The sequence below is a fragment of the Crassostrea angulata genome, chromosome 6, assembly GCF_025612915.1.
Source record: "Crassostrea angulata isolate pt1a10 chromosome 6, ASM2561291v2, whole genome shotgun sequence".
Lineage (NCBI taxonomy): Eukaryota > Metazoa > Mollusca > Bivalvia > Ostreida > Ostreidae > Magallana > Magallana angulata.
In genome coordinates, this window is record NC_069116.1 from 27,363,626 (window position 1) to 27,386,316 (window position 22,691).

At 36.1% G+C, this 22,691-nt stretch overlaps 4 protein-coding genes across 4 annotated transcripts; 1 reads left to right on the plus strand and 3 right to left on the minus strand.

Moving 5' to 3' along the window:
- Window positions 1-4,481: 4,481 nt before the first annotated feature.
- LOC128187435 (baculoviral IAP repeat-containing protein 3-like) lies at window positions 4,482-7,315 on the minus strand. The gene is made up of 3 exons (XM_052857877.1): window positions 6,786-7,315; window positions 4,925-5,019; window positions 4,482-4,567 (listed from the first exon to the last, which is right to left on the minus strand). Exons 1-3 carry the CDS (start codon window positions 7,313-7,315, stop codon window positions 4,482-4,484), a joined length of 711 nt encoding a protein of 236 aa, XP_052713837.1.
- An 827-nt stretch (window positions 7,316-8,142) lies between these two features.
- On the minus strand, window positions 8,143-9,546 carry LOC128187436 (uncharacterized protein F54H12.2-like). Its single transcript, XM_052857879.1, has one exon. It carries the CDS (start codon window positions 9,544-9,546, stop codon window positions 8,143-8,145), a length of 1,404 nt encoding a protein of 467 aa, XP_052713839.1.
- A 5,712-nt stretch (window positions 9,547-15,258) lies between these two features.
- On the minus strand, window positions 15,259-18,894 carry LOC128190869 (uncharacterized). Its single transcript, XM_052863080.1, has 3 exons — window positions 18,509-18,894; window positions 17,941-18,028; window positions 15,259-17,196 (listed from the first exon to the last, which is right to left on the minus strand). Exons 1-3 carry the CDS (start codon window positions 18,801-18,803, stop codon window positions 16,044-16,046), a joined length of 1,536 nt encoding a protein of 511 aa, XP_052719040.1. The 5' UTR covers window positions 18,804-18,894; the 3' UTR covers window positions 15,259-16,043.
- A 31-nt stretch (window positions 18,895-18,925) lies between these two features.
- Window positions 18,926-19,433, plus strand: LOC128190870 (complement C1q-like protein 4). The gene has a single exon (XM_052863081.1). It carries the CDS (start codon window positions 18,949-18,951, stop codon window positions 19,333-19,335), a length of 387 nt encoding a protein of 128 aa, XP_052719041.1. The 5' UTR covers window positions 18,926-18,948; the 3' UTR covers window positions 19,336-19,433.
- Window positions 19,434-22,691: the final 3,258 nt, after the last annotated feature.

Consider the following 22,691-nt stretch of genomic DNA (forward strand, 5'->3'; position numbering starts at 1 on the left):
AAGTGACGAATTTTTGCTAACATATCTTGTTGCATTTGTTTCCAGTACTGTGGTGTACCTCTTACTCTTTTAAAAGAAGCAAATATTTCATCGTCTTTGAAGAGGGATTGGAGCCTTTCTGGCTGCTGTAATTGTCCTACAGAAATATCTGTTTGTCTTGATTTCTTTAATGACATGGTTATGCTTTCATGAACTGAAACTGATTCAATCCAATGTAGGCATTGAAATGTGTATTCTGGGGATTCTGCAAAACGAAAGTCGCTTGATAAAAGTCTTGCATTCACATATTTCTTTGGGCTTATCTGCACTGCTCTGTTTTCATGGTATGTGTTTTTACCATCAGGAAATAGGGTTGGAAATGCTAAAGTTTCCCAGTCTTTTTGATAAAACACTGATGTGGGAGTTCGTCCCTCTCCTGGAGCAATATTTAAAATCTTTTCACTTGTAACAGAAGGCCCTTCATCTGGATAAAGACAAGTCACAGGGTTTAAAGACCTTTTGAAATTTAATTCTTCTACTATGTCTTCAGGGACATCTTTCTCTACTTCATCTTCTGAATCTGTAATTACTTCCTCTGCTACCTTTTGAGTACCAGGCTTGTTAAATAAATGGACATCTTTATCAAGATCCAGAGGGGAATTAATGACATTAACAGTCCTGTCATTTATTTCACAAGTTTCTTTGAATGGTGAAACACATGCTGATTTCCAAAGTTCTTCATCTTGGGATTCACTTTCTGCTGCCCATGCTCTGTTAACAGCAATATCTTCATAATTCTTGTTTATTTGTTGTAGACATGCAAGTGCATCATTAACACACTTTGGTCGTATGTATTGTTTGCTAAAGGTGACCTTGTCAGATAACCTTCGCTTGAGGTTTAAGGCAATTATTTGAGAATCTGATGTATTACGTGGCAATGATGAAACTGTCTGTTGCACATTAGATGGCACTAAAACAACTTGTCCCTTCAAACCATGCTGTGCACCTTTTGGAAGTGAAAGTATTTTCATGAAAGGAATGATTTTTGAAACCAGCTGCTTTTCAAGACTACTCAATGTTTTTAATGATTGCGGCACTTCAATCACTCTTAAGTTATTTACTGATGCTTGTAATGGAATTTTTTTCTTAGTCAAGCTATTAGCACATGTGATACAAATCCACTGGCATTTATTCATAGATAAAACTGTTGACGATTGACTAATCAAATTGTCGGATACATGTTTCACTGAAGTGCGATATAAAAATCGAGTGCACACACAACACTCATATGTGGGTCCATCTTGAATTGTCTTCAAATATTTTGTGACAATATTCTGTACTGCTTCGTGAGTAGTTCTCATGTCTGGTTCATATGATTGAAACATATTAGTTCTGTCAGTCCGCTTACTTTTGTGCTGCTGTTTGTTTTTTTGTTTATCTTTTGCAATTTCTTCTGCACTTAGAGACTTTCTTCTTTTCTCTTGTTGAATTCTATTAATTCCTTTTTGTCTTATTTTGTTTTCATTGCTCAGCTTTTTTCTTTTATGCTGATGTTGAACTCTATTTATGTCTTTTAACTTTTCCCTTTCTTGTGTTGTCATTGCTTTTCTTTGCTCTTGATGTTTACTCATATCAATTGTTTTTAACTTTTCTTTTTCTTGTGTTGTCAGCGTCTTTCTTTTCTGTTGATGTTGAACCTTATTATTGTCTTTTAACTTTTCTTTTTCCTGCGTAGTCAGTGTCTTTCTTTTCTGTTGATGTTGAACCTTATTATTGTCTTTTAGCTTTTCTTTTTCTTGCGTAGTCAGTGTATTTCTTTTCTGTTGATGTTGAACCTTATTATTGTCTTTCAGCTTTTCTTTTTCTTGCGTAGTCAGTGTCTTTCTTTTCTGTTGATGTTGAACCTTATTATTGTCTTTCAGCTTTTCTTTTTCTTGTGTTGTCAGCGTCTTTCTTCTCCGCTGATGTTGAACCTTATCAATGTGTTTCAGCTTTTCTTTTTCTTGTGTTGTCAGCATCTTTCTTTTCCGCTGATGTTGAAACTTATCCACATGTTTTAACTTTTTTCTTTCTTGCGTTGTCAGCGTCTTTCTTCTGCACTGATGTTGAACTCTATTAATGTCTTTTAACTTTTCTTTTAGTTGTGTTGTCAGTGCTTTTCTTCTTAGCTGATGCTGAACCTTATTAATGTCTTTTAACTTTTCTTTTACTTGTGTTGTCAGTGCTTTTCTTCTCAGCTGTTGTTGAACCCTATTAATGTCTTTTAACTTTTCTTTTACTTGTGTTGTCAGTGCTTTTCTTCTCAGCTGTTGTTGAACCCTATTAATGTCTTTTAACTTTTCTTTTACTTGCGTTGTCAGTGCTTTTCTTCTCAGCTGATGTTGAACCTTATTAATGTCTTTCAACTTTCCTTTTTCTTGCGTTGTCAGTGTTTTTCTTTTTACTCGATGTTTTACTCTGTCTATTGCTCTCAATTTTTCTTTCTCAGATTCTGGCATTAATTTTCTTTTCTTAGAGTGTTGCATCTTATCTTTTTCTTTTAATTGTTCCTTGTTGTCTTTGGAAATATTTTGCCGTTGAGTTCTTTTCCTGATAGTGTTATTAACTTTATTAAGAAAATTTGGTCCAGATATCATTTCTTGTTGATCTTTGTGAATATTCTGAAACTCATGTTGTGCATTGAAATCTGTGTTGTCATAAAGTTGGTCTTTATTTCTTGACAACATAGGAAATGATTCAAATTTTCCTGATAAAAGACAGTTTCTTACATGAGTCCTCATGTGCTGTACATCTAATGTTATCTTTTCCAAATTCTTGCCACAAAGTAAATTGAAAACATTTGCAATTGCAAAAAATCCACATAAATTGCTGCAGCCTTGTGACTGTGGGCATGTATAAATTACATTTTTTATTACATCTGTATCATACAGTAATCTTAATTGAGGTTTTAAGGCATTTAAATGACAGATATTGTATAAGCTATCATAAACACACAATCTACCATTCACTTGGGTTGACACCATATAATGACCAGGTATTATATGTATCTGCACTGCAAAGTTTTGATTTGAAATTTTAGAATGTTCTCTGCCAGACTTTTCCAGACCGTAGAGATATGAAGGTGGCAATAGCCCATCAAGGCATTCAAAATGAGATTTAAACTGTGTTTTCAAAACCTGAGAGATAAAATCCATCATTTGGACATCCATTTCACCACTGAGTACATCATCTACAGATAGTCCATGAAATGATTCATCATGAAGAACAGGATTTTCTTTTGGTGTTGTTTTATGAACTGACTCATCATGAAGAACAGGACTTTCTGGTGCTGATTTTTTCTTCCGTTTTCTGTCGAAGTATTGCTTTTGCGAAAGTGATTTTTTCCGCATTCGAGGCATGTTTTCTTCATTTTCCTATATCATGCTAAAATCAACTCTGTAAAATATGGGCCATATAAATTAATTAATTAAATATATTTATATGTTAAATATACACAGTAAAACACAGTCGCAGTGCAATCCAGCCCTAAAACAGATGTAGATTTGAGATCACTGTATTACAATATAAATATATAACATCTATTATTATAGTATTGTTTTTTTTCCAGGGACATGATTTGTCAACTGCTGTCACATGATCATGCTATAAATTCTACAATTTAGCCATTATAAAGTTTTTTTTATATCAATGGAATACATTTTTGGGTTTATTATGATAAAATAATGAATTGGTTGATACATGTTTTAAAGAACCGATGAAAGTATATCAACAGAGGACAAAGTCTGAGGTTGATATACTTTCATCGGATCTTTAAAAATATGTAATCACCAGTATAAGTATCAGGCATGGTCTATCTGGGAATATCAATTTTGTGCTTTATTAATTCCTATAATAGTGGGAGTAAATAAAACAAAGGTCAGTACCAATTCATCAGGTTGCATTAATTAATAAAGCACAGAAATTGAGTCTAAAATTTGATTATAGTTTTATATGTATCTTTCAGCTTGAATGTAACAAAATAAGAGTTCATATGTAAGTTGTTATTGTGAAGCTACAAAGAGTGTTAAAAATCAATCTGATAAACCATCAGATAAAAAAAAGTATAGATGTGTCTGAAATATAATCATAACAACATAACAAACAATATTAATTACACAATAATTATTTTATTTTTTTAAGCTAGCTTCCAGCCTTATCCTTTTAAATAAAAACATCTCTGTTTGGAAAAAAGAATTAGCTTCCTGTCTTATCCTTTTAAATAAAAACATCTCTGTTTGAAAAAAAGAATTTTCTTGTTTGGGGAAAATCATTACCTAAAATCTAATTACAGTGTAATTTATATTGTGTATTAAATGTAATCATAAACACATATAGTAATTTTACAATTGATTGGATAAAATGTTTAAGAACAGAGAATTTCAAATTAAATTTTGACAAATGACAGAATTAAATTTTTAGCAATAGAGTTTCAAAATTAAATTTTGAGAGTGTTAATGCCATGTTTAGATATTGTCATTTATGGGACTCAGAGGATTTTCCTTGGTGGAGGTTCCTGGCACCTCTGCTGTCTGGTATCCAATCATGGACTCTGAATAGGTAGATAAATCAGATGATTCAACTTCATCAGTAGCAAAATCTTCATCGAATGAAAGGAAACTTTTATAATTTTCAATTTTGCTTTGTAGATCAGCAATTCGCCTTGATTGATATGTTTCTCTTTTTTCCAGTCCATCAACCTTTTGGTGAAGAGCTGACATTTCCATATTAATCTCATTTAATTTCAGTATATATTGTGCATTAGTTGCCTTCATTAATCTCCTCACTTTCTCTAGCATTTTTGTGGCTTGTGTTATGTCCCTTTTTCCCGTATGATATAAGCATGATGTAATTTGTGTATCGAAATCATCCCCTGTGGATTTTATAATGTCTGTTAAATTATCCACACGTCGCTTCTTAGCAGGGTTGGGAGTTTTAGCTGGGCTTGTTAATTTAGATGGGCTAGGGCTAGGCGATGCCATTTTTGTGATCTTAAGAAAACACCTACAGTAAAACATGTTTACATATTTTAGAATCCACAAACATTTGTTTGTCTATTTAATACAAAATAATTCAGAGAAAATTTGGGTACAAGTTTGTATTATTTTATGAAACCTTTGAAGCATATAACTATTTAAGAACTAAACGAGATGTCATACTTTAATAGCAGAGACACAAATAACATGTTATTTAAGAACTAAACGAGATGTCATAATTTAATAGCAGAGACATAAATAACATGTTATTTATGTCTCTGTTTAATAGCGAGCCCAGCTCGCCGGCACGCAGCTCCGGCAAGTGAAGCGAGCTCTACCGGCAAGGCGTGTGCGAATAGAAAATTTGGACCAGCTGCACATTCATTCAATAGATTCTTTGGCGTCAGTTACTCGGACCAGTAATGCCCTGTTTTTATTGGTCCAGCGGTTCCTTATAAATATGGTTTCCCATTTCAAACTCTCACGAGAATAAGCAGGATAAAAAATAATTCATGACTATGTTAAATCATTGTAAATATATACTGCTTACACAACGTACACAGATTATTCCATTACATGAGTTATTGCCTATTAACATCAATACATTCGAGTGACAGAACCATAGTAAAACTTTTGAGAACCAGATAAAATGTGTAATGTGTAACATCATGTTTTTAAGGTAAATAGAACAGTATTCTATGCGTAGTTTTAATAATCAGGGGAGATTTTAAGTAGAGAGCCAGACGACAAAAAATTGACATGAAGTCTGACAACACAATTATGTTTAAATAAGGGGAAATAACTCTAACTATAATTACTGTAAGTTGAATAACCGAAATCTGAAATCCTCTCAAAATCATGGAAAAACTAACGAATGAGAATATATTTAATCATAAACTGCGCTCGCCCCAACGGTCGCACCGTAAAATATATTAGGAGATTAAACAAAAATACAGAGGAAATTCAAACTACACAGTTGATATCAAAATTAAATACAAAGTGGTGAAAATAATGCTAATTTTTTTATTTCGTGCAAGTCCATTAAGTATTCGCTGGTAGAAATATGTGAAAACAATTCACTGTTATTATTACTTACTGCTTCTCTACCCCGAGTTGTCGAATCTGACTCAAGTCTCGAATACTCTAGTCTATTATTGAACAGCCCAAACCCGACAACGAACCCGATTGTAATAATAATACCCCCCCCCAAAAAAAAAACAAAAAACTGCCCTTAAAATTTATAACAGAATACTTGACATCATTTTACAGAACTTATTTGTTTGTTATTACAAATGATATATGTAATGATACCAAAAATAATGCACGATATTATAACTGACCACATACTGGCCTTGTTTATTCAGTACACACCGAGCCCGATAACGAACCCGATCATTAAAGAATTTGGAGTGTAAAAAATTAATTTTCTCGAAATTATGTTGACCAGACGCTACAAAAGTATAAACTTGGTCTGTTGTTTAATATTTTGAAGCTGCTCAGCAACTTTTATGTCATTCGTCAAACGCACGAAGAAAAAAACAGTGGAAAACCGAAGTGGGACAGACAGACGGACTGACTGACGGACGGACAGACAGACGGACGGACGGACGGACAGACGGACTGACGGACGCGGAGGAAAGCTATAGTCCCCTCCGGTGAAACCGGTAGGGGACTAATAAGCACAGAACCCCTGTGCATGTTATTGAAAATCAGTCTTGATAAATAAAAATAAGAGCAGTCCTTTGATGTACAAGTTTTCCATTTTACTGAAGTTTTTTTTCTCCTCACACTTACATGCTACCCACCGTTTGAGCAAAATGACAATATCTGGACCAGCGTAGATGTTCTCGATAGGCGTCGTCCACTGGTTCCCATTCACTCAATGTCATTCCACAACAAAAACAGGTCACTCTATCGCCATACTGAGTGTAGATGAATCCTGCTCGCGCCAAGTCTGTTTTGCTGGGTCCCCTTAAGTATTTTGGCCAGTTTTGAAACGTTGCATACCTAGAGGCAAAGGTTCGGTACTCCGGATATTGCCAAATATGCGGCATTGTAGGTGGTGGTGGTGGTGGTATGTGCCTCACATCCAAAAGCGAGTAAAATGGCGAATCCTTCCTATTTGACTGAGCATTTGGATAACTCATGCTAAAACCAGCAGCACTGGCAATTCTTGTATTGTCACTCCGCACACGATTGGAACAGGAATCCGCCGCAGAAAAACCACCAGCAGTACCAGCAATTCTTGTATTGTCAGTCCGCGGAGGATCGGGACAGGAATCCATCTCTAGAGCATTGATCACACTGTCTACGGTCGAAGTCATCTTGATATCTCTAGATTTCAATTGTCGTAAAACTGACACCAAATGAATGTTACAAGCTTTATATACTGTAGGAGTAGTTGAGGTTCTAGAAAATTCTCAATAGAATTGAGACACGTGCCTCATTTTCTAGAACAGAATATTCTAGCAATTGACTGAGGTTCTGGAGAATAGAATTAAGGCACGTGCATTTTTGAATAGTTTTAAGCATTAAAGAGCTCTCAAAATATCTTTCTTTTTTAAAAAACAAACAAGACCGAATTTTTTTAAACATTTTTAATTAAGAATGAACAACAGCAACAATAACAGCAATTAATACATATTTTGCCAGAAACATTTGCAAGTTTGTCCTTGATTTCTTTTGGGTTTACGATAAGTCTCTCTAAACCATTGAGCCACATAATGATCTCGTTGAAGGGGAGATAACCTCGACGTCCTTGGGAATGGAAACAGCCAATCTAACGCTCGCCTGTTTCCTCGATGGCGTTGGTGTAAAAAATACACACAATAATGTCCACAGACATCCGTAGAGTAATCTTGATAACAATTCTGATTGTAAGTCCAATGTCTAGCGTGTCTAGAGATGAACTGTCTAATTTCTTGATGTAGGGGAGGTAATCCGTAAGAATCAAAATATTTCACATGAGCTCCGTTCCAATATAAACACACCCAATGCGTTCCGGGTTGATCGTGAGAATCTGTATTGATCACAATGGCTTTTTCATGAGGTCTTAATTGATCCGGTAGTAAATCTCGGGGATACACTCCTCCAAAGGATCTTCCTAAATCTCGTGATAACACCTCTCGTAACTGACGTGAATCCATTTTTTTTAGTAATCAATGTTGACTTCTCTCTGTTTGTTGATTTCCAGCAAATTGTCGAATTCGGCATAGACCACACAATTTAAAGTCTGAACTAAGTTGTTTGAAAATTGAACTTCTATTCTCAAGTTTCCAGTTTCAATTAGATGAAATTTCTCTAGTTGAGCCTCTTGATCTTTCGTAAAATCCACACACCAGAGCGTGTACCCGTTTTTATACTCTTCCAGGGTAATGTCCGGGGCCCAGTCTCCTCCCAATTTCCCCAGCCCTTGATACAGACTCAAATAAGATCTTAGGTACTGATCATTTGCAAAATCGGGCTCAAAGGGCCGAGTGGTCATGGTTTCTCCGTTGATACTTATTTCTAATTTCTTAATGTTCTCGTGTTTAAAATTAAAAGGATTTTTAGTAGCATCTCCGTTGAAAGCGGCATTTTCTACAAAGCCTAAGAGAACACGTTTAGGCATTTGTCCTTGAAACAGATGATCGGTGATTTTTGATTGTGACCCCGTGGCGATCGTAAAGGTTTTCACTTCTACTCTTCTCAGCGGATATTTAACTGTCTCTGAATTCAAGCGCTGATTGATGGCATTCTGTATGGCAGGGGTAGGTTTGATTTTTCTCACCCACATCACGATACTTTGAATAGAAACTTTACCACTACTCAAGGCGGCTGTCATCATGTAGAATTGGGGTTTCGCTCTATTAAATCGGAGGCGCACATCTACCCCATTAGGCAGAAATTTCTCTTGTTGAAACAAATCTATGTGTAAACGATCCATCAACACGATCTTTTTGCTAGCGTCTATAGCCTTGTGGCGTTCTCTCAATCCGTCATTCGTAGACTCATTGGGGTAGGTCAAGGCTAATTGTGTCGCATCGATGTTCACCTCATCATCTGCGACAGCAAAAGCAGTTTTTGCTTGAGTGGCGGCGGCATACTTGAGATCATCCATGTGTCCAGCGGTATCTTTGACCCACAAACTACAGGCTTTCATCTGAGTCTCTAATGTTCTGGGTTGATAAGATAGTAATTTCTCAAAGTAGGCTTTGTAGGGATAGGTGTCCGTTCCCGGGGTAATGATTTTCCCATTGAGACTCACATCGATTTCCGTGAACAATGAATGTAAGATGTTATTAACGGGAGTCGAAGTACTATGGTCTCCCGTCAAATTAGTCCCGTCGTCTTTGGTGAATTTACACACCATTTGGAGATAAGTTTGTGAGAGATCAATGTATTCATCTCCTTGACCCTTGATTTCAAATTCAATGGGGGCCGTGTCCGATTGGAGGGTACTGGATATAGGGTAATATTCCATCCATTTCGAATCTTCTAAAGTAACATTCGTAGGCGAGGTTTTAAACAGTTCTAAACTGTCCATCCCACAGGCACAAGACTCTCTATGCATCATCTTGGTAAGTGTGACTGATCAAAAGAATCCAATGGTAATGATCTGATATGATCCTCTACACCTCCTTATATACCCTCTCAGTCAAAAATATCTAAGGGTCTAGTTTTCTTCTTTTTCTTAGGAGGTCTTTCACCACTAGCGGTTTCTAGTGATCTCTTGATCCGAGGTCCACCCCGGGCTAGGAGTTTAGGTTTGGCGGGGGGGGGGGGGGGGGGGGGCGGGACTTTTCTCCCCCTTGAGATAGCATGCGTGAAGCTGTATTTTTGATGACTTGTCCCCCATGCGTTTTTAACGCATCCTTGAAGGATCTTTTATTTTCTAACACATCTAATCCAGTTTTAGCTGCTGCAGTTAATGCTTGTTTAGCCGTTGATTTCAGTAAATCTGTAAAAAATCCTTTTCCTGCCTGGGGTCTAGAGTGTCTTGGACGGCTGCGTCGGCGTGGCGGTGAGCTTCTTTCTGGTGAATACTCATAGCTAGGAGGGGGAGGAGGCGGAGGGTAATAGTGGCGTGAAGGGGGGTAATAGGGAAGCGGTGAGGGTCCTGTGGGAGCTCCTCCTAGTAGACCCGACATGACATTTCTCATGACTGGAGCTGCCAACTTAAGAAGCCCCCCTAACCCGTGTCCTTGTTGACGCAATATACCTCGATGGTACTGCATGCTGTTGACCAAACAATGAGGGTTTTTTCACGAATGACAGGTCTTTATATAGAGGCTCTCTTTATCTTGATTCCTAGTAAATCTAAGAGCGTTGAATGCATAGATGCAGACATTCTAAACAACAGGTGATACAGGTCATTACTCCCACAATGATTGTAAAAGTGAGACTGTAGATATCCATCTCCTTTAGTACACTTTTCTAAAATGAAGTTTCAGGATAGATTTTCCATTTAAAAAGGGCATGACAGTCCCTAATGGAGTCTGAATGTGTATGTCTATCGTATCGAAATGTTTTTTACTTAGTTTCAAATATTCAGCTCTAATAGGCTCCCATCTCCTCTGTTCCTAGACTTTCTCTCCTTCACGGGGGACAACTCTAAGTAACTTCAAAGCATTTGACCCCACCACTTGGGGTTCGACGATATCGCAATACACATACATTTGTTTTAAGTTCTCGTGCATATCAGGGGTATGAACTGCCATGTGAGTGACATTGATCCACAGGCTCATATATCTTTTACCAAACTTCCATTTGAGCTCATCTCCAAACCCCATCTTATAAGCTAAAGTAAGGGGAAAACTAATACTGAAGCGTAAAGTGGATAACTCCTTTCCGTTTAATTGAAATTCGATACGGGAGAATTTTTGGCGATATTCTAGTTTCATGTTTCCGACATCCCCAGTCTCCGCATCAGGATATTTTTTCCAGACCTTTTCCAGACAGCGTCTAAGTCCTTCGTTGATTTCCTCTATTAATGACTGAGGATCTGGGTAAGGACCCCCTCGGAATTTCACTCGATAGTGATTAGCCTCGCTATTTCTTTCTATTGATATTTTCCAAAAGCCTTTGTCCCAATCGACTAGCATGGGACATTCAATGAGTTTCTCTCGACCTATTTTTTCAATTGTAAATCGCCCTGCTCGATATATATCGGGATCTACGGGTTCTACATCGAGATGAGTAGGAATCAAGATATCGAAATGAGCTTCCCTTGGGTCTATGTTTTGGAGTGTATTAGGATACATCATTTCAGTGAGACCTACTTCCCATTCACCGTCGGTGAAATCCATGGTTTGGGGTAATAATGTTTTAAAATGAGCCACCGTATTCTCGGGAAAAGTAGACATAGATCCATCACTGGGTAGAGTCATGTAAAACCCTGTATTCTGAGCCATGGCTTGAGATCAAATGAGTCTCATACATAAAGAACACTCTTTTTATATATACTTAATTTTTTATTTGAACAACAATAACAACAACATGAACAAACATGGATGAATATTGTCATACACTGTGAGATCTGCTTATTTTGACTCGGATTGGAAAGGGTCTCCGCATGTATAGGTACTCGTAAGGCACACAGGAGTCCACAAAATCATAGCCTTTGGTAATCGTCTTATGAAAGTCTTTAGAACACTTTTTGAAATCATCTGTCCAGTCTCCCTCGATAAGAGTCCATGCCGGTTCGTGGTTTTTTGAAGGGTGAAACACATTCCATTGACATTTCACTTTCCACCGAAATTGTTTATATTTACTTTTTCCAATCATCCGGAAATATCGTTTTCCAGCGGGAATCGGAATTCTTTTGTACAAGTAGATTTTTTCCTCTCCCTGAGGAATTCGAGGTTTTTGCATGAAATCACGCAAACATTCCAACTTAGTAGACACCCATGCTCCCTTAAAGTTTTCCCTAGGAGCTCCCTTAGGATCTATGATTTTCCAACGGTACTGTATGGAATTCATCTCTCTCTATCAACCATGTAGCTTGATCATCGCTTGGTCTGATAATAAGTCAAAACCTCGAGCTGCACTTCTTTAATAATGGACTCACAATCACGTGACATCTTTTCTCATGCATTTTCTGATTTAGTGCTGCTTTTGAGTTGAAGAGTAGGACTTGGCATGATATAGCCCACGGTAGAACTGAGACAAATCATCCAATATTCTCGATTCGAATCGTGTAAAGCTAACATGACGATACAAGCGATAATTAATGTCAAGCAGATCAAAAGTTGAGCAAAATACACGATTTCTGCTCTAGGAATTTTTTCTCCAAACATTTTCCAATGTTCACTTATTTGGGAAGTAGAAGATCTGTTTGAGGAATCCATGAGTCAAAGCTAGGGGGATATCCTTTCCAACGCACTTTGATTTCTTTAATGACTTTTTTCCCTATGCGCCGCTTTTTATATAATAGGATTTCCTCTACTTCATAGACGTCGTCTTCTTTAATGACTTTTTGTAATTCAGACTCGTAAAATGTTCCTTCTAATTCTTCTCCGTGATAGTCCTGTACCTTATATCTATAAGGAACAGCCCCCTGGACTCGATGAGATATAGTAAACAACTCCCTGGTCCAGTTAGGTAGATATCCTTTTTCAAAAGTTCGTTTCGCTTTACTGATGCGCACTATGTCTCCTTTGTGAAATTTAGGGGAAAAGAAGGGTGTAGAGGAGTTCTTTTGATACAGAGTTTTCCACACTTGTAGGACATTGGAGGCATTCACGTCAGCTGGTCTTCCGTCCAATTTTGTTTTAGTTTAAATGATACCATGAAATATCGATACAATTTTAAAAATTCCCCCCCCCCAAAAAAAAATTTTAAGATAAAGAATAAAAACCCTAAATACGTTAAACATGGGCCTGGCGATGACTTTTTCAAACCGATAATGTAGAGATCAAGAACTTTGATTTTATAATGCATGACAAAATATTTATCGTTTTCAAGTTATTCGTAATAGACTTTACGAGTCTCTTGGTCCCTAATTAAAGGGGCCAGCCCCTTTGTCTTGATTTAATTGGATCGAACTTTTAATTCTCTACTACTTTTGTTCTTTATGTCTTAACAAAATATCAACTGATAAAAAGATACTGATCAAAACATATGAAAATTTTGATTCGAAATCTGTACCCCATTTTCGTGCCTAAGCGAGCTCCAAGGAATAGCGCCACTGGTGCAAAACAACTAAATAGTTCACAACTTCAAACCATGCTCTACCTATCCTGAAATATTCAAAGTCATATCTCTAATAGTTTCTGAGATCAGCTCTGCATAAAATTGGTGGTAAAACATTACAAAATCGGCCGTAAATCTGGACCGGAAGTGACAACGACAAAAAATTCAAAAACATATAAAATTCAGATAATGTCCCATCATCTGTGAAAAAATTGTTGAGATCGGTTGAGTAGTTTTCGAGAAATCGCGTGCACAAAATTTGGAAAAAAATAATAAACTGTACGAAAACAATAAGGTCTTCCGTTGGAAACGGAAGATCTATTAATAGGGAAAAAGAAACCGAACGAAAACAATAAGGTCTTCCGTTGGAAAACGGAAGACCTTAATAAGGCCCTCCATCCCCCCTTAAACAGACAAATTTAATAACATCTGTATGTTGTTTAATAACAGAATATATGAGAAAAAAAATTGTTTCATACGTCCTTTGAATGTAGCAAGAATTAATATTGCAGGTCAAAATTAATTATAAGACGCTGACGCAGGATTATATGATTTATTTATTTTATTTTTTTTTGGGGGGGGGGGGGGGGGGGGGGGCTTTGCTATACCATCATACCGGCAATCGCAAAATCATCAAATGATGTATTTATATGTAAAATGAACGAACACATGAATTAGTAGAATTATACACATATAGACGACTTTTTTCAGTTATTTCCCTTAGTAAAATTTCATCCCGATAGGTGTCGCGGAAAACAGCCGCCATTGTAACCGTGACGCTGGATAAACAAACGCGGTAGCAACCATTCCCCGGTAACATAAAATTCTTGCTAGCAAAGTTTTGTTATATGAAACTGTATTATATTTTTCGTTTATGTAAATCATGGATAAGAGTCAATGCAAAAAAGATACTCATCGAATGATTTCTTCCCCAAAAGACGTCAAAACCGGTGAATGGAAGGATGACATTCGTGAGTGGCCACAAGTAGAATATGGCGATATCTACAATTATTTGATTTTAAGTAGAGCATTTGACGGCGAAAAAATGAAAAATTACAAATCATTGGACAGTTACAATTATTTTAAAAGCGGTTCTGTCGGGAAAATTCTTCATTTTGTTATTCACAATACAGTTATTCTGAAATCTGAAGTGCGCCCGTCACAAAAAATAAATTCAGAGTTTCACAACGCATGGGTATTCTGTGATATGATCGGCACAATTCTAAACGGGGGATGTTCATGTATGGCTGGGAACAGTAAAACGTGCAGTCATGTAGGCGCACTTTTGTGGAAAATTGAGCATGCTGTAAGGTTAGGTTTTACGGGAAAATCTTGTACAGATGAGCAGATGCAGTGGAATAAGGGTGCGACAAGAAACCTTGAACCAGGTGTTCTTGAAGAGATGGACTTTAAAAAACCTAAATATGACAGTGAGGTTAACAACAATGCTGAAAAACCACAAAATACAAAATCTATCTTCCCAATGTTTGTATCACATCAATCTTTTAAATATTTTGTAGAAAACTCAGAACTTAAAGAATTATTTCTTTTAGAAAATTCACTTTTAAGTAAATCTATGCACGCAAATATAAACAAATCTCTTTTCAAACCTTCATCCGAGCCTCATACTGAGCATACAGGTGAACTATCTTGTGAAAAGTGTTGTGCGTTTTATAACAGGTACATAAAACTTAATGATGCCCAAATTCAATCGTTATCGATGGCAACAATTTCACAAAGTGAATCTGAATTGTGGCACAACAGTAGAAAAATAAGAATAACTGGCAGTAGTGCTCACAAGGTTCCCGTTCGTGACACTACAAATAGTGATAACTTCTTAAGAGAACATATGTACCCTTCCTTCACAGGAAACAAATTTACTAGACATGGACAAGAAGGTGAAATTCTTGCAAAACAACAATTGCGTTCATCTGGATGGCACATAGAAGATACAGGGACCATAGTTTCCTTTGAAGAGCCCTGGCTAAGTGTTTCCCCAGATGGAATAGTAACCAATGCTGATGGTTCAAAATGTCTTTTGGAAATTAAATGTCCAATACTTAAGAATGATCAAACACTTGATAGCTTATTTACAATTGGTTGTGAAATCCTTGCAAAATGGTACATTATATGTTAAGCATAACAGTTCAAGGGGCTATTACCTTCAAATGCAGTTAACTTTGCATGTAACACAGATGCAGCTGTGCAAACTTGTTATATGGACAACTAATGAATACAAGGTCATTGATGTACAATATGACCAACAGTTTTGTGAAGCAGCTATTTCAAGACTATGTTGTTTTTACTTCAACAAACTTTTACCAAGAGTAGTTGATGACTTTGAATGTGGCAGATTTAAAATTAGTAAAAAATATGTTAAATTTTCTAACTGATGCACACATGTGTATACACATGTACATGTAGTTGAATGAAGTTTTTGATGTCAGACTTAATGCTGAAATTATACAGTCAACTATTTTTCAATATGTGTTAATTATTTATTCCTGAACATGAAGAGTATTCAAAATAAGTTCATTATCACACAACATCCTCTTATCTTCAATTAAACCCAATTACATGTTTAAAAAAATATTTTTGATGAAGAATTTAATTCACATCATATTAATAAAGACTTATTACAATAGTCTCAATTCAAGATCTGGCATTGGCTTTGCCTAAAATACATTATTTAGCATTTGTCATACTATGAGAAGATATACTCAAGGAATCGTGAACTGGACCTTAATTAGACTGGTATATAAAACCTAATACAAATTTATCATTCATGTTTCAACTTTGTGTCATTTACATCAGTGAAACCTTCAAATATTATCATGCATCATTTACTGTTACATCACTGAAACTTTCAAATATCATCTGTCACTCATCATCATCATCTTTAATAAGATCAGATCGCAGATTTACCAATGCAGCACAAACAATCAAGTAGTCACTGAGTTTCTTTGCAGAGGTAACTGGAACTACCTGACTTAGTATGCGGAACACCTTTAAACGTCGTATAGCCCTTTCCACGTGAATCCGTACGGTGGCAATTCTTCGCGTTTCTGTTACATCCTCTTCTGAAAGTTGGTCTTTACCTTTGGTAAAAGCTGGAATGTTAAGTTTCACTTTGAGAGGGAATAGAAGGTCACCAATGGTAAAGCCTCGATCGGCCATAATTTCATCTCGAGGAAGAAGATAGTTTAAAATGCCAGATTCTTCTACAATAGCTTTATCACTAGAACGTCCTCCAAAACCCTTTGAGATAAACATAATTTGTCCATGTGGTGCAATACCAACCAAATACTTTCCTGTATTGTGGGACTTGTAATGACTGTAGGTTTCACCTCTTGTTTTCAAGTTTTTAGCTCGTTGAATGAAAGTCTCGGCACAATCAATGATGACTGTAGTCTTTGGATAGTTTTCACGAAAAGACTTCGGCAAAGTTGCTCGGATTGTTTCACGGGGAAGCCAAACTATTAAGTTTTTCAGTTTTAAAGCCATAAAAGAGAGTCTTTGATTGAAAATGGTGCATGCATGAGACTCTGATATCCCAAATCTGTTGGCAATATCCCCAAACAGTAGATTTAGCCTTAATTTCATAAGAACCAAAAAAACTTGATCTGAAACAGGCATGGTAAATTTAAGTGGGTCATCCATATTTTGCATAACACTCAAAACAGATCTAAAAGTTTTCAAAGGCAGTCCTGTGTACAGCAAGGATAAGGAGTCGGATGTTATGTCAGCAGAGGTTAAGCGAATATGAAGAGTGCTGCAGTTTACTCCTTTGTCTTCAGTCTCACTGGGTCTCGTCTGTGTTCCTGCATCTCTAGATCCTGAAACACAGGGCCTTGCATATTCATGCTCATGCAGTGTGGGATCTATCCACTGGGTGCCTGTTGATATGCTTTCGGTCATGTCCGTTTGAGTGAAAAATGATGTTGTCTTTGGTTTAATGGTGAACTGATTAGTGTTGACAGTTTCAACTTCATCTTCAGAAACCAGCTTTTGTTGTTTTAGTGTGGGTTCAAACCTATAACAAAAGTATACCAAAACATAATTGTCAAACATAAGCAAAAAAATTCTACATAGAACAATAATATATTTGTTCATTGTGACTGAAGTCTTCTCCTTTAACACTTAAAAGTACTACTGGAAATCCCAAGTATCATGTGATTTTTTAGCCAAGCTTTGCTGATTAAAGCAGAGCCCTCACTGCAGGCAGGCAAATCACCAATGTTACTATAAATAACACAATAAAAACCTGAACAGCCTCAAAGTAAATGCTTCTGCTTTACCAAATAGTTATGGAGACCTGTGTTTTGTCCATTGTTTTTTTTTCTTTCTAATATATTTAGCAAGGAAAGTATTATTGGCTTTTTTTCTTATCTTATGTGTTTTAAGAACAAGACTATGCATTTTGAACACATACATTGCATATGAATTTCCATGAACTACTTTCAGATGCATTAATATTCAGCTGCACATTGAAGAAACGGGGGGTTGATTTTACAAAGCTTATTTCAAAATTGAATGCGCTGTTGATTTTTTTCTACATACTGAACATTTTTTTGTTAATTATAGCAGCTTACAAAATTATGCTGCTCTCTGACGGTTTGCTGACATTAGAAGCATGAGAGAGAGAGAAAGAGAAATAAATTTTGTCAGTTTTTTCTGCATCATATGCATTAAGCTTAAGACACATCAAATGAGCCCAGCTTTCAGTACTTCAGTTATGCCCCTTTCATTTGATTAAATCAATAATACATAAACATACCCGTGTGTCCCCTTTGTCTGTAATTTCTCTTCAGTGACAGACTTTCTCTTTAAAAGTCGACGCCCAACTTTGATGGGAGCTTCATACCCTACAATGCATTTTTAAAAATAATACTAAATTCAAAATAAATTACATTCATATGTTTTATATACATGTACTAATATAGATTAAATTGTCATATGATGACTTTAATTAGTATTGCTTATTGGTAAAGCTACTAAATATTGTTTGAAATATCACTGTACTATTTATACAAAAGCATAGAAGGTGAAAATAGTAATGAGTAATGTCTTATTCATAACCAGATAACTATACAACAAACAGTTTGACAATTGTTTGAATATACGTCAAGCTAAGAATATACATACTTCAGATTATTCAAACCTATTTCACACATTTTAAGTGTAAACTTATTTAAATAGCACCTTAAAAGTCTCATGTACATTCACTGTAACATTTCAGTTGATGTTTTCATTCATAAATATTCGGGATGGCAGACCGTACTGTCATCCCGAATTTTTTCTACATACACCCGTTCTACAGTGATGCAGGGGCATTTTGCACTAACCTAAATTTAAAGTAGGTGTTGGATTTCTTGCTGTTGGTCGTCCGTCAATGAAATGGGTGGAACACACGAATACATTCTTCGGCAGATCATTCCGATGTAATGCCCGCTGCCATTTCAGTCTCTCGTTCTCCTCTTTAGGTATTTTATGTAGGCTGAACGGGACGACACAAGGGCAATCTTTGTGAAAAATACTTTCGTGCTCTTGACAAATAGATTGCTTCCATATGTATAACTTTTTTCTGTTGTTAGTGCAGCGAAAAACCGCACACGATTCACCACCTCCGCCTTGATACATCTTCACGGTTTCACGGTTGTAATGGCGGGTGCGTCACGTGACCAATTATGTCTGCGCTCAGCAACTATGACGTAATTGCGGGAAAAAGTCGTCTATAAGTTAACGATTGTTAATTTCAGGTCGGCAGGTTGCCTTTTTTGTCTACATGTCCCAAAATGTTTTGATCAACACAATTTCCAAATACAAAACATTCGTCTACGATCGAGTTGAAACCAATGTTGGAAACGGCTATAACGTGCAAACGGGAAACTTCACTGCGCCAGAAAGCGGGATCTATGTGTTCCATACAACCACGGCCGCAGTCGACAAATCTCACAGTACCATAGAGATCGTTGCCAATGGTCAGGTGAAGGACATCACGTGGGCTGACGCAATGGATCACAACAACAGGGCGGTCGCCTCCTCAATGACCGTTCTAAGTCTGACGGAAGGAGACGTTGTTTATGTCCGGGTGGGTTTGCTTTTTGCGGGAAATTATCTGGAGAGTAATCAGTACACCAGAATGAGTTTCTCTGGATTCAAACTGGCCTAAAGAAAAGATTCAATGTTTGTTTTTTTACTCTTACCATTTGTTTACGTGTATATGCGTTGGTCATGTGCTCATTTTTCCTAAATAATAAAGAAATTAAATGATAAGATATTGTTTGCCTGTTTCCTGGACTAGTAGAAAAACAAAAACATAGGGTTTTTGCAGAGAATGATAGTGTACAGAAATACTGCTTATGCGAGGATCTAGAGTGAAGCGGCCTGGAGGGGGAGGGGGTCAATTAATAGCAAGCACAGCAGAACAGGGCGTCATACGAACTCGTTTGGTTTGGTTCCTTAAATTTTTTTTTGGGGGGGGAGGGGGGGGGGGTAATTTCGCAAGTCTTTCTAAATATTGATGTAATATTCGTATCAAGTGTTGCAAAAAAAGAAAAAATTTCCAATTTACCTTATAGTTTTTAAGCTTACGTGTTCCTTCAGGAAAAATACTGCAAGATTTGTAAAGCAAAAATAATGAAGAACTAGATACGATCTCGTTACGAGTAACGAGTAGGTCTTCCGTTCAATTTTTTTAAACGATACCATTAAAAATATCAATGAAATTTCAGAATTTCCACTCTACCCCTCCCTTTAAGATAATAAGATATACAATTGTCAAAATCCTTTCAAATGCTTAACAAAGTGTTTTGCTTTTTCACTTACAGCACATTAAAGATTTCAGATTTTAGAGCCTAGATTCTCTAATTACGTCATCAATGGGTGTGGCAATGACTTTTACGAACTGATATTGTTACGATCAACAACTTTGCTTCTGTAATGCATTACAAAATCTTGATCGTTTTTACGGTATGAGGTCTCTTGCCCCCTAATTTAAGGGGCCAGCCCCTTTTTCTTGAGTTCATTCAAAAGGTCCTAATAATGCCAACATTTTTTGTTCTTACAGCCATCTAAAATTGTTGTTTATTTTTGAGATACAAATGATTGAATATTTTCGGGGCCAGACCTCTAGATCCTTAATGGGGACAGACATTGGTGTTTTGATCAGTGGAATTGATTCGATTTATCAATACAGACATTTTCACTTCTACAATGCTGAACAAAATATGTCTCATTTTCTAGATTTATTGCGTCAAAGTCTTAGTACTTTGACCCCTAAAAATCCCAAATTACGTAATAAATGGGCGTGATATTGATCTTTTCTGATATATATTGTTACGATCAACAACTTTGTTTCTATAATGCATTACAAAATCTTTATCGTTTTAAAGTCATTTGTAATAGAGTTTACGAGTGCCTTGGCCGCTAATTTAAGGGGCCATGCACTTTTTCTTGATTTCTTTGAAAAGGTCTTAAGAATACTAATATTTTTTTATCTTACACTCATTTAAAATTGTTTGTCAATTTTGAGATACAAAGGATTGAATATTTTAGGGGCAAGCCCTCTAGATCTTTAATGGGGACAGGAATTCGTGTTTTGCTAAGTGGAATCGATTTAAATTATAAATTCAAACATTTTCTCTTCTATGATGTCTAACAAAATATGTCTACTTCTCTAGATATATTGCGTTAAAGTTTAAGTACTTTGGCCCCTAAAAATCCCTAATTACGTAATAAATGGGCGTGGCAATGATTTTACCTGATAGATATTGTTACAATCAATAACTTTGCTTCTATAGTGCATTTCAAAATCTTTATCATTTTTAAGATATTTGTAATAGAGTATAGGAGTGTCTTGGCCCTTAATTTAAGGGAGCAGCCCCTTTTTCTTGATTTATTGGAACGGTCTTAAGAAAACTAATTTTTTGTTTTTACACCTATCTAAAATTGTTGTTCATTTTTTTAGATACAAATGATTGAATATTTTAGGGGCCAGTCCTCTAGATCCAAAATGGGGACAGACATTGGTGTTTTGTTTAATAGAATCGATTAAAATCATCAATACAGACATTTTCTCTTCTACAATGCTTAACAAAATATGTCTCCTTCTCTAGATATATTGCGTCAAAGTTTTAGTACTTGGCCCCTAAAAATCCCTAATTACGTAATAAATGGGCGTGGCAATGATTTTACCTGATAGATATTGTTTCGATCAACAACTTTGCTTCTTTAATGCATCACAAAATCTTTATCGTTTTTAAGTTATTTGTTATAGAGTTTACGAATGTCTTGGCCCCTTAAAAAAAGGCGCCAGCCCCTTTTTCTTGATTTTGTTGGAGAGAACTTTTGATTATCTACTATTTTTGTTATATATGTTGTAACAAAATAACAACTGATAAAAAGATACAGATCAAAACGAACAAAATAACAAAAATGGATCAAGTTTAGAAAACCCCCAAACATCTGTGAACAAATGATCGAAATCGGTCGAATAGATTTCGAGAAATCCCGTGCACAAAATTTGGAAATAAAAATAATAACTACATGTATGAATAATTTGACTGTCATTTTCAACGCAGCTTCATTAATTTTCTCCAAAATCGTTTCGGAGCGATTCTGCAAATTTTTGCTACATTACGGGTATATGAGAGGCATTTTAACTGTGGTGAAGGCCTGTCCCGAGACACAGATTATTCTAACTATGCAGAATGTAGTGAAATTAATAGCATTATTATAGGCTTAAAAGCTGCATGCTTATAGATTGGTTATTTAAATGTCAACAATACGGTGTGTCGATGTATCTATTTCGTGAATGTCCGATATCATATGCAATATGTCAACCCGTGCACGCACGGGTCAAAGTCTAGTAAATAACAAAATTTTCAGTTGGTGTTTACGGTTAACTTTTAGTTCCCTTTATTTTAGCCCCCCCCCCCCCCCCCAATCACTTTATAAAACGAGTAAAATAGCATAAAAGTACATTTTCTCCCTCCACTACCTACTAGTTATTGTATTTTATTTTTAAAATCCTATATGTGAAAGAAGAAAAGTGAACCTCAATGCACCAGAAAGATTGTGCTCAATTCCTCAAATTAAAAACATTAAAAAATTTAATTGGCCTTCTCCATTATAAACGATTGTCGATTGTCGTTAACCAGACATGAATTCATTTCGTATGAAGTTTTATGTCCAAACTCACTTGACTGATGAATAAACTGAAAAACGTTGTCACATGTTAAAGAGCTATAATTCAAATAAATGTATTGACAGGCATGTCGCTCTATTGTACCAATTATTTTCAGCTTTAATGAAAAACGACAAATGTCCACAAACAAAGATGATTTTCCGTTGCAATATTTTTTTAAGAACACCGATAATGCTTTTATCCTCAAAATAATAATGTGTCAGGACTATGGAAACTGTTTAAAAGACGTCGTTTTATTTAACTTGTGTTTGAAAAACTATCAAAATTTTGTGTAGATATTATGCAATTCATTGTTGAAGAAGGGGCATCAGAAAGTAGTT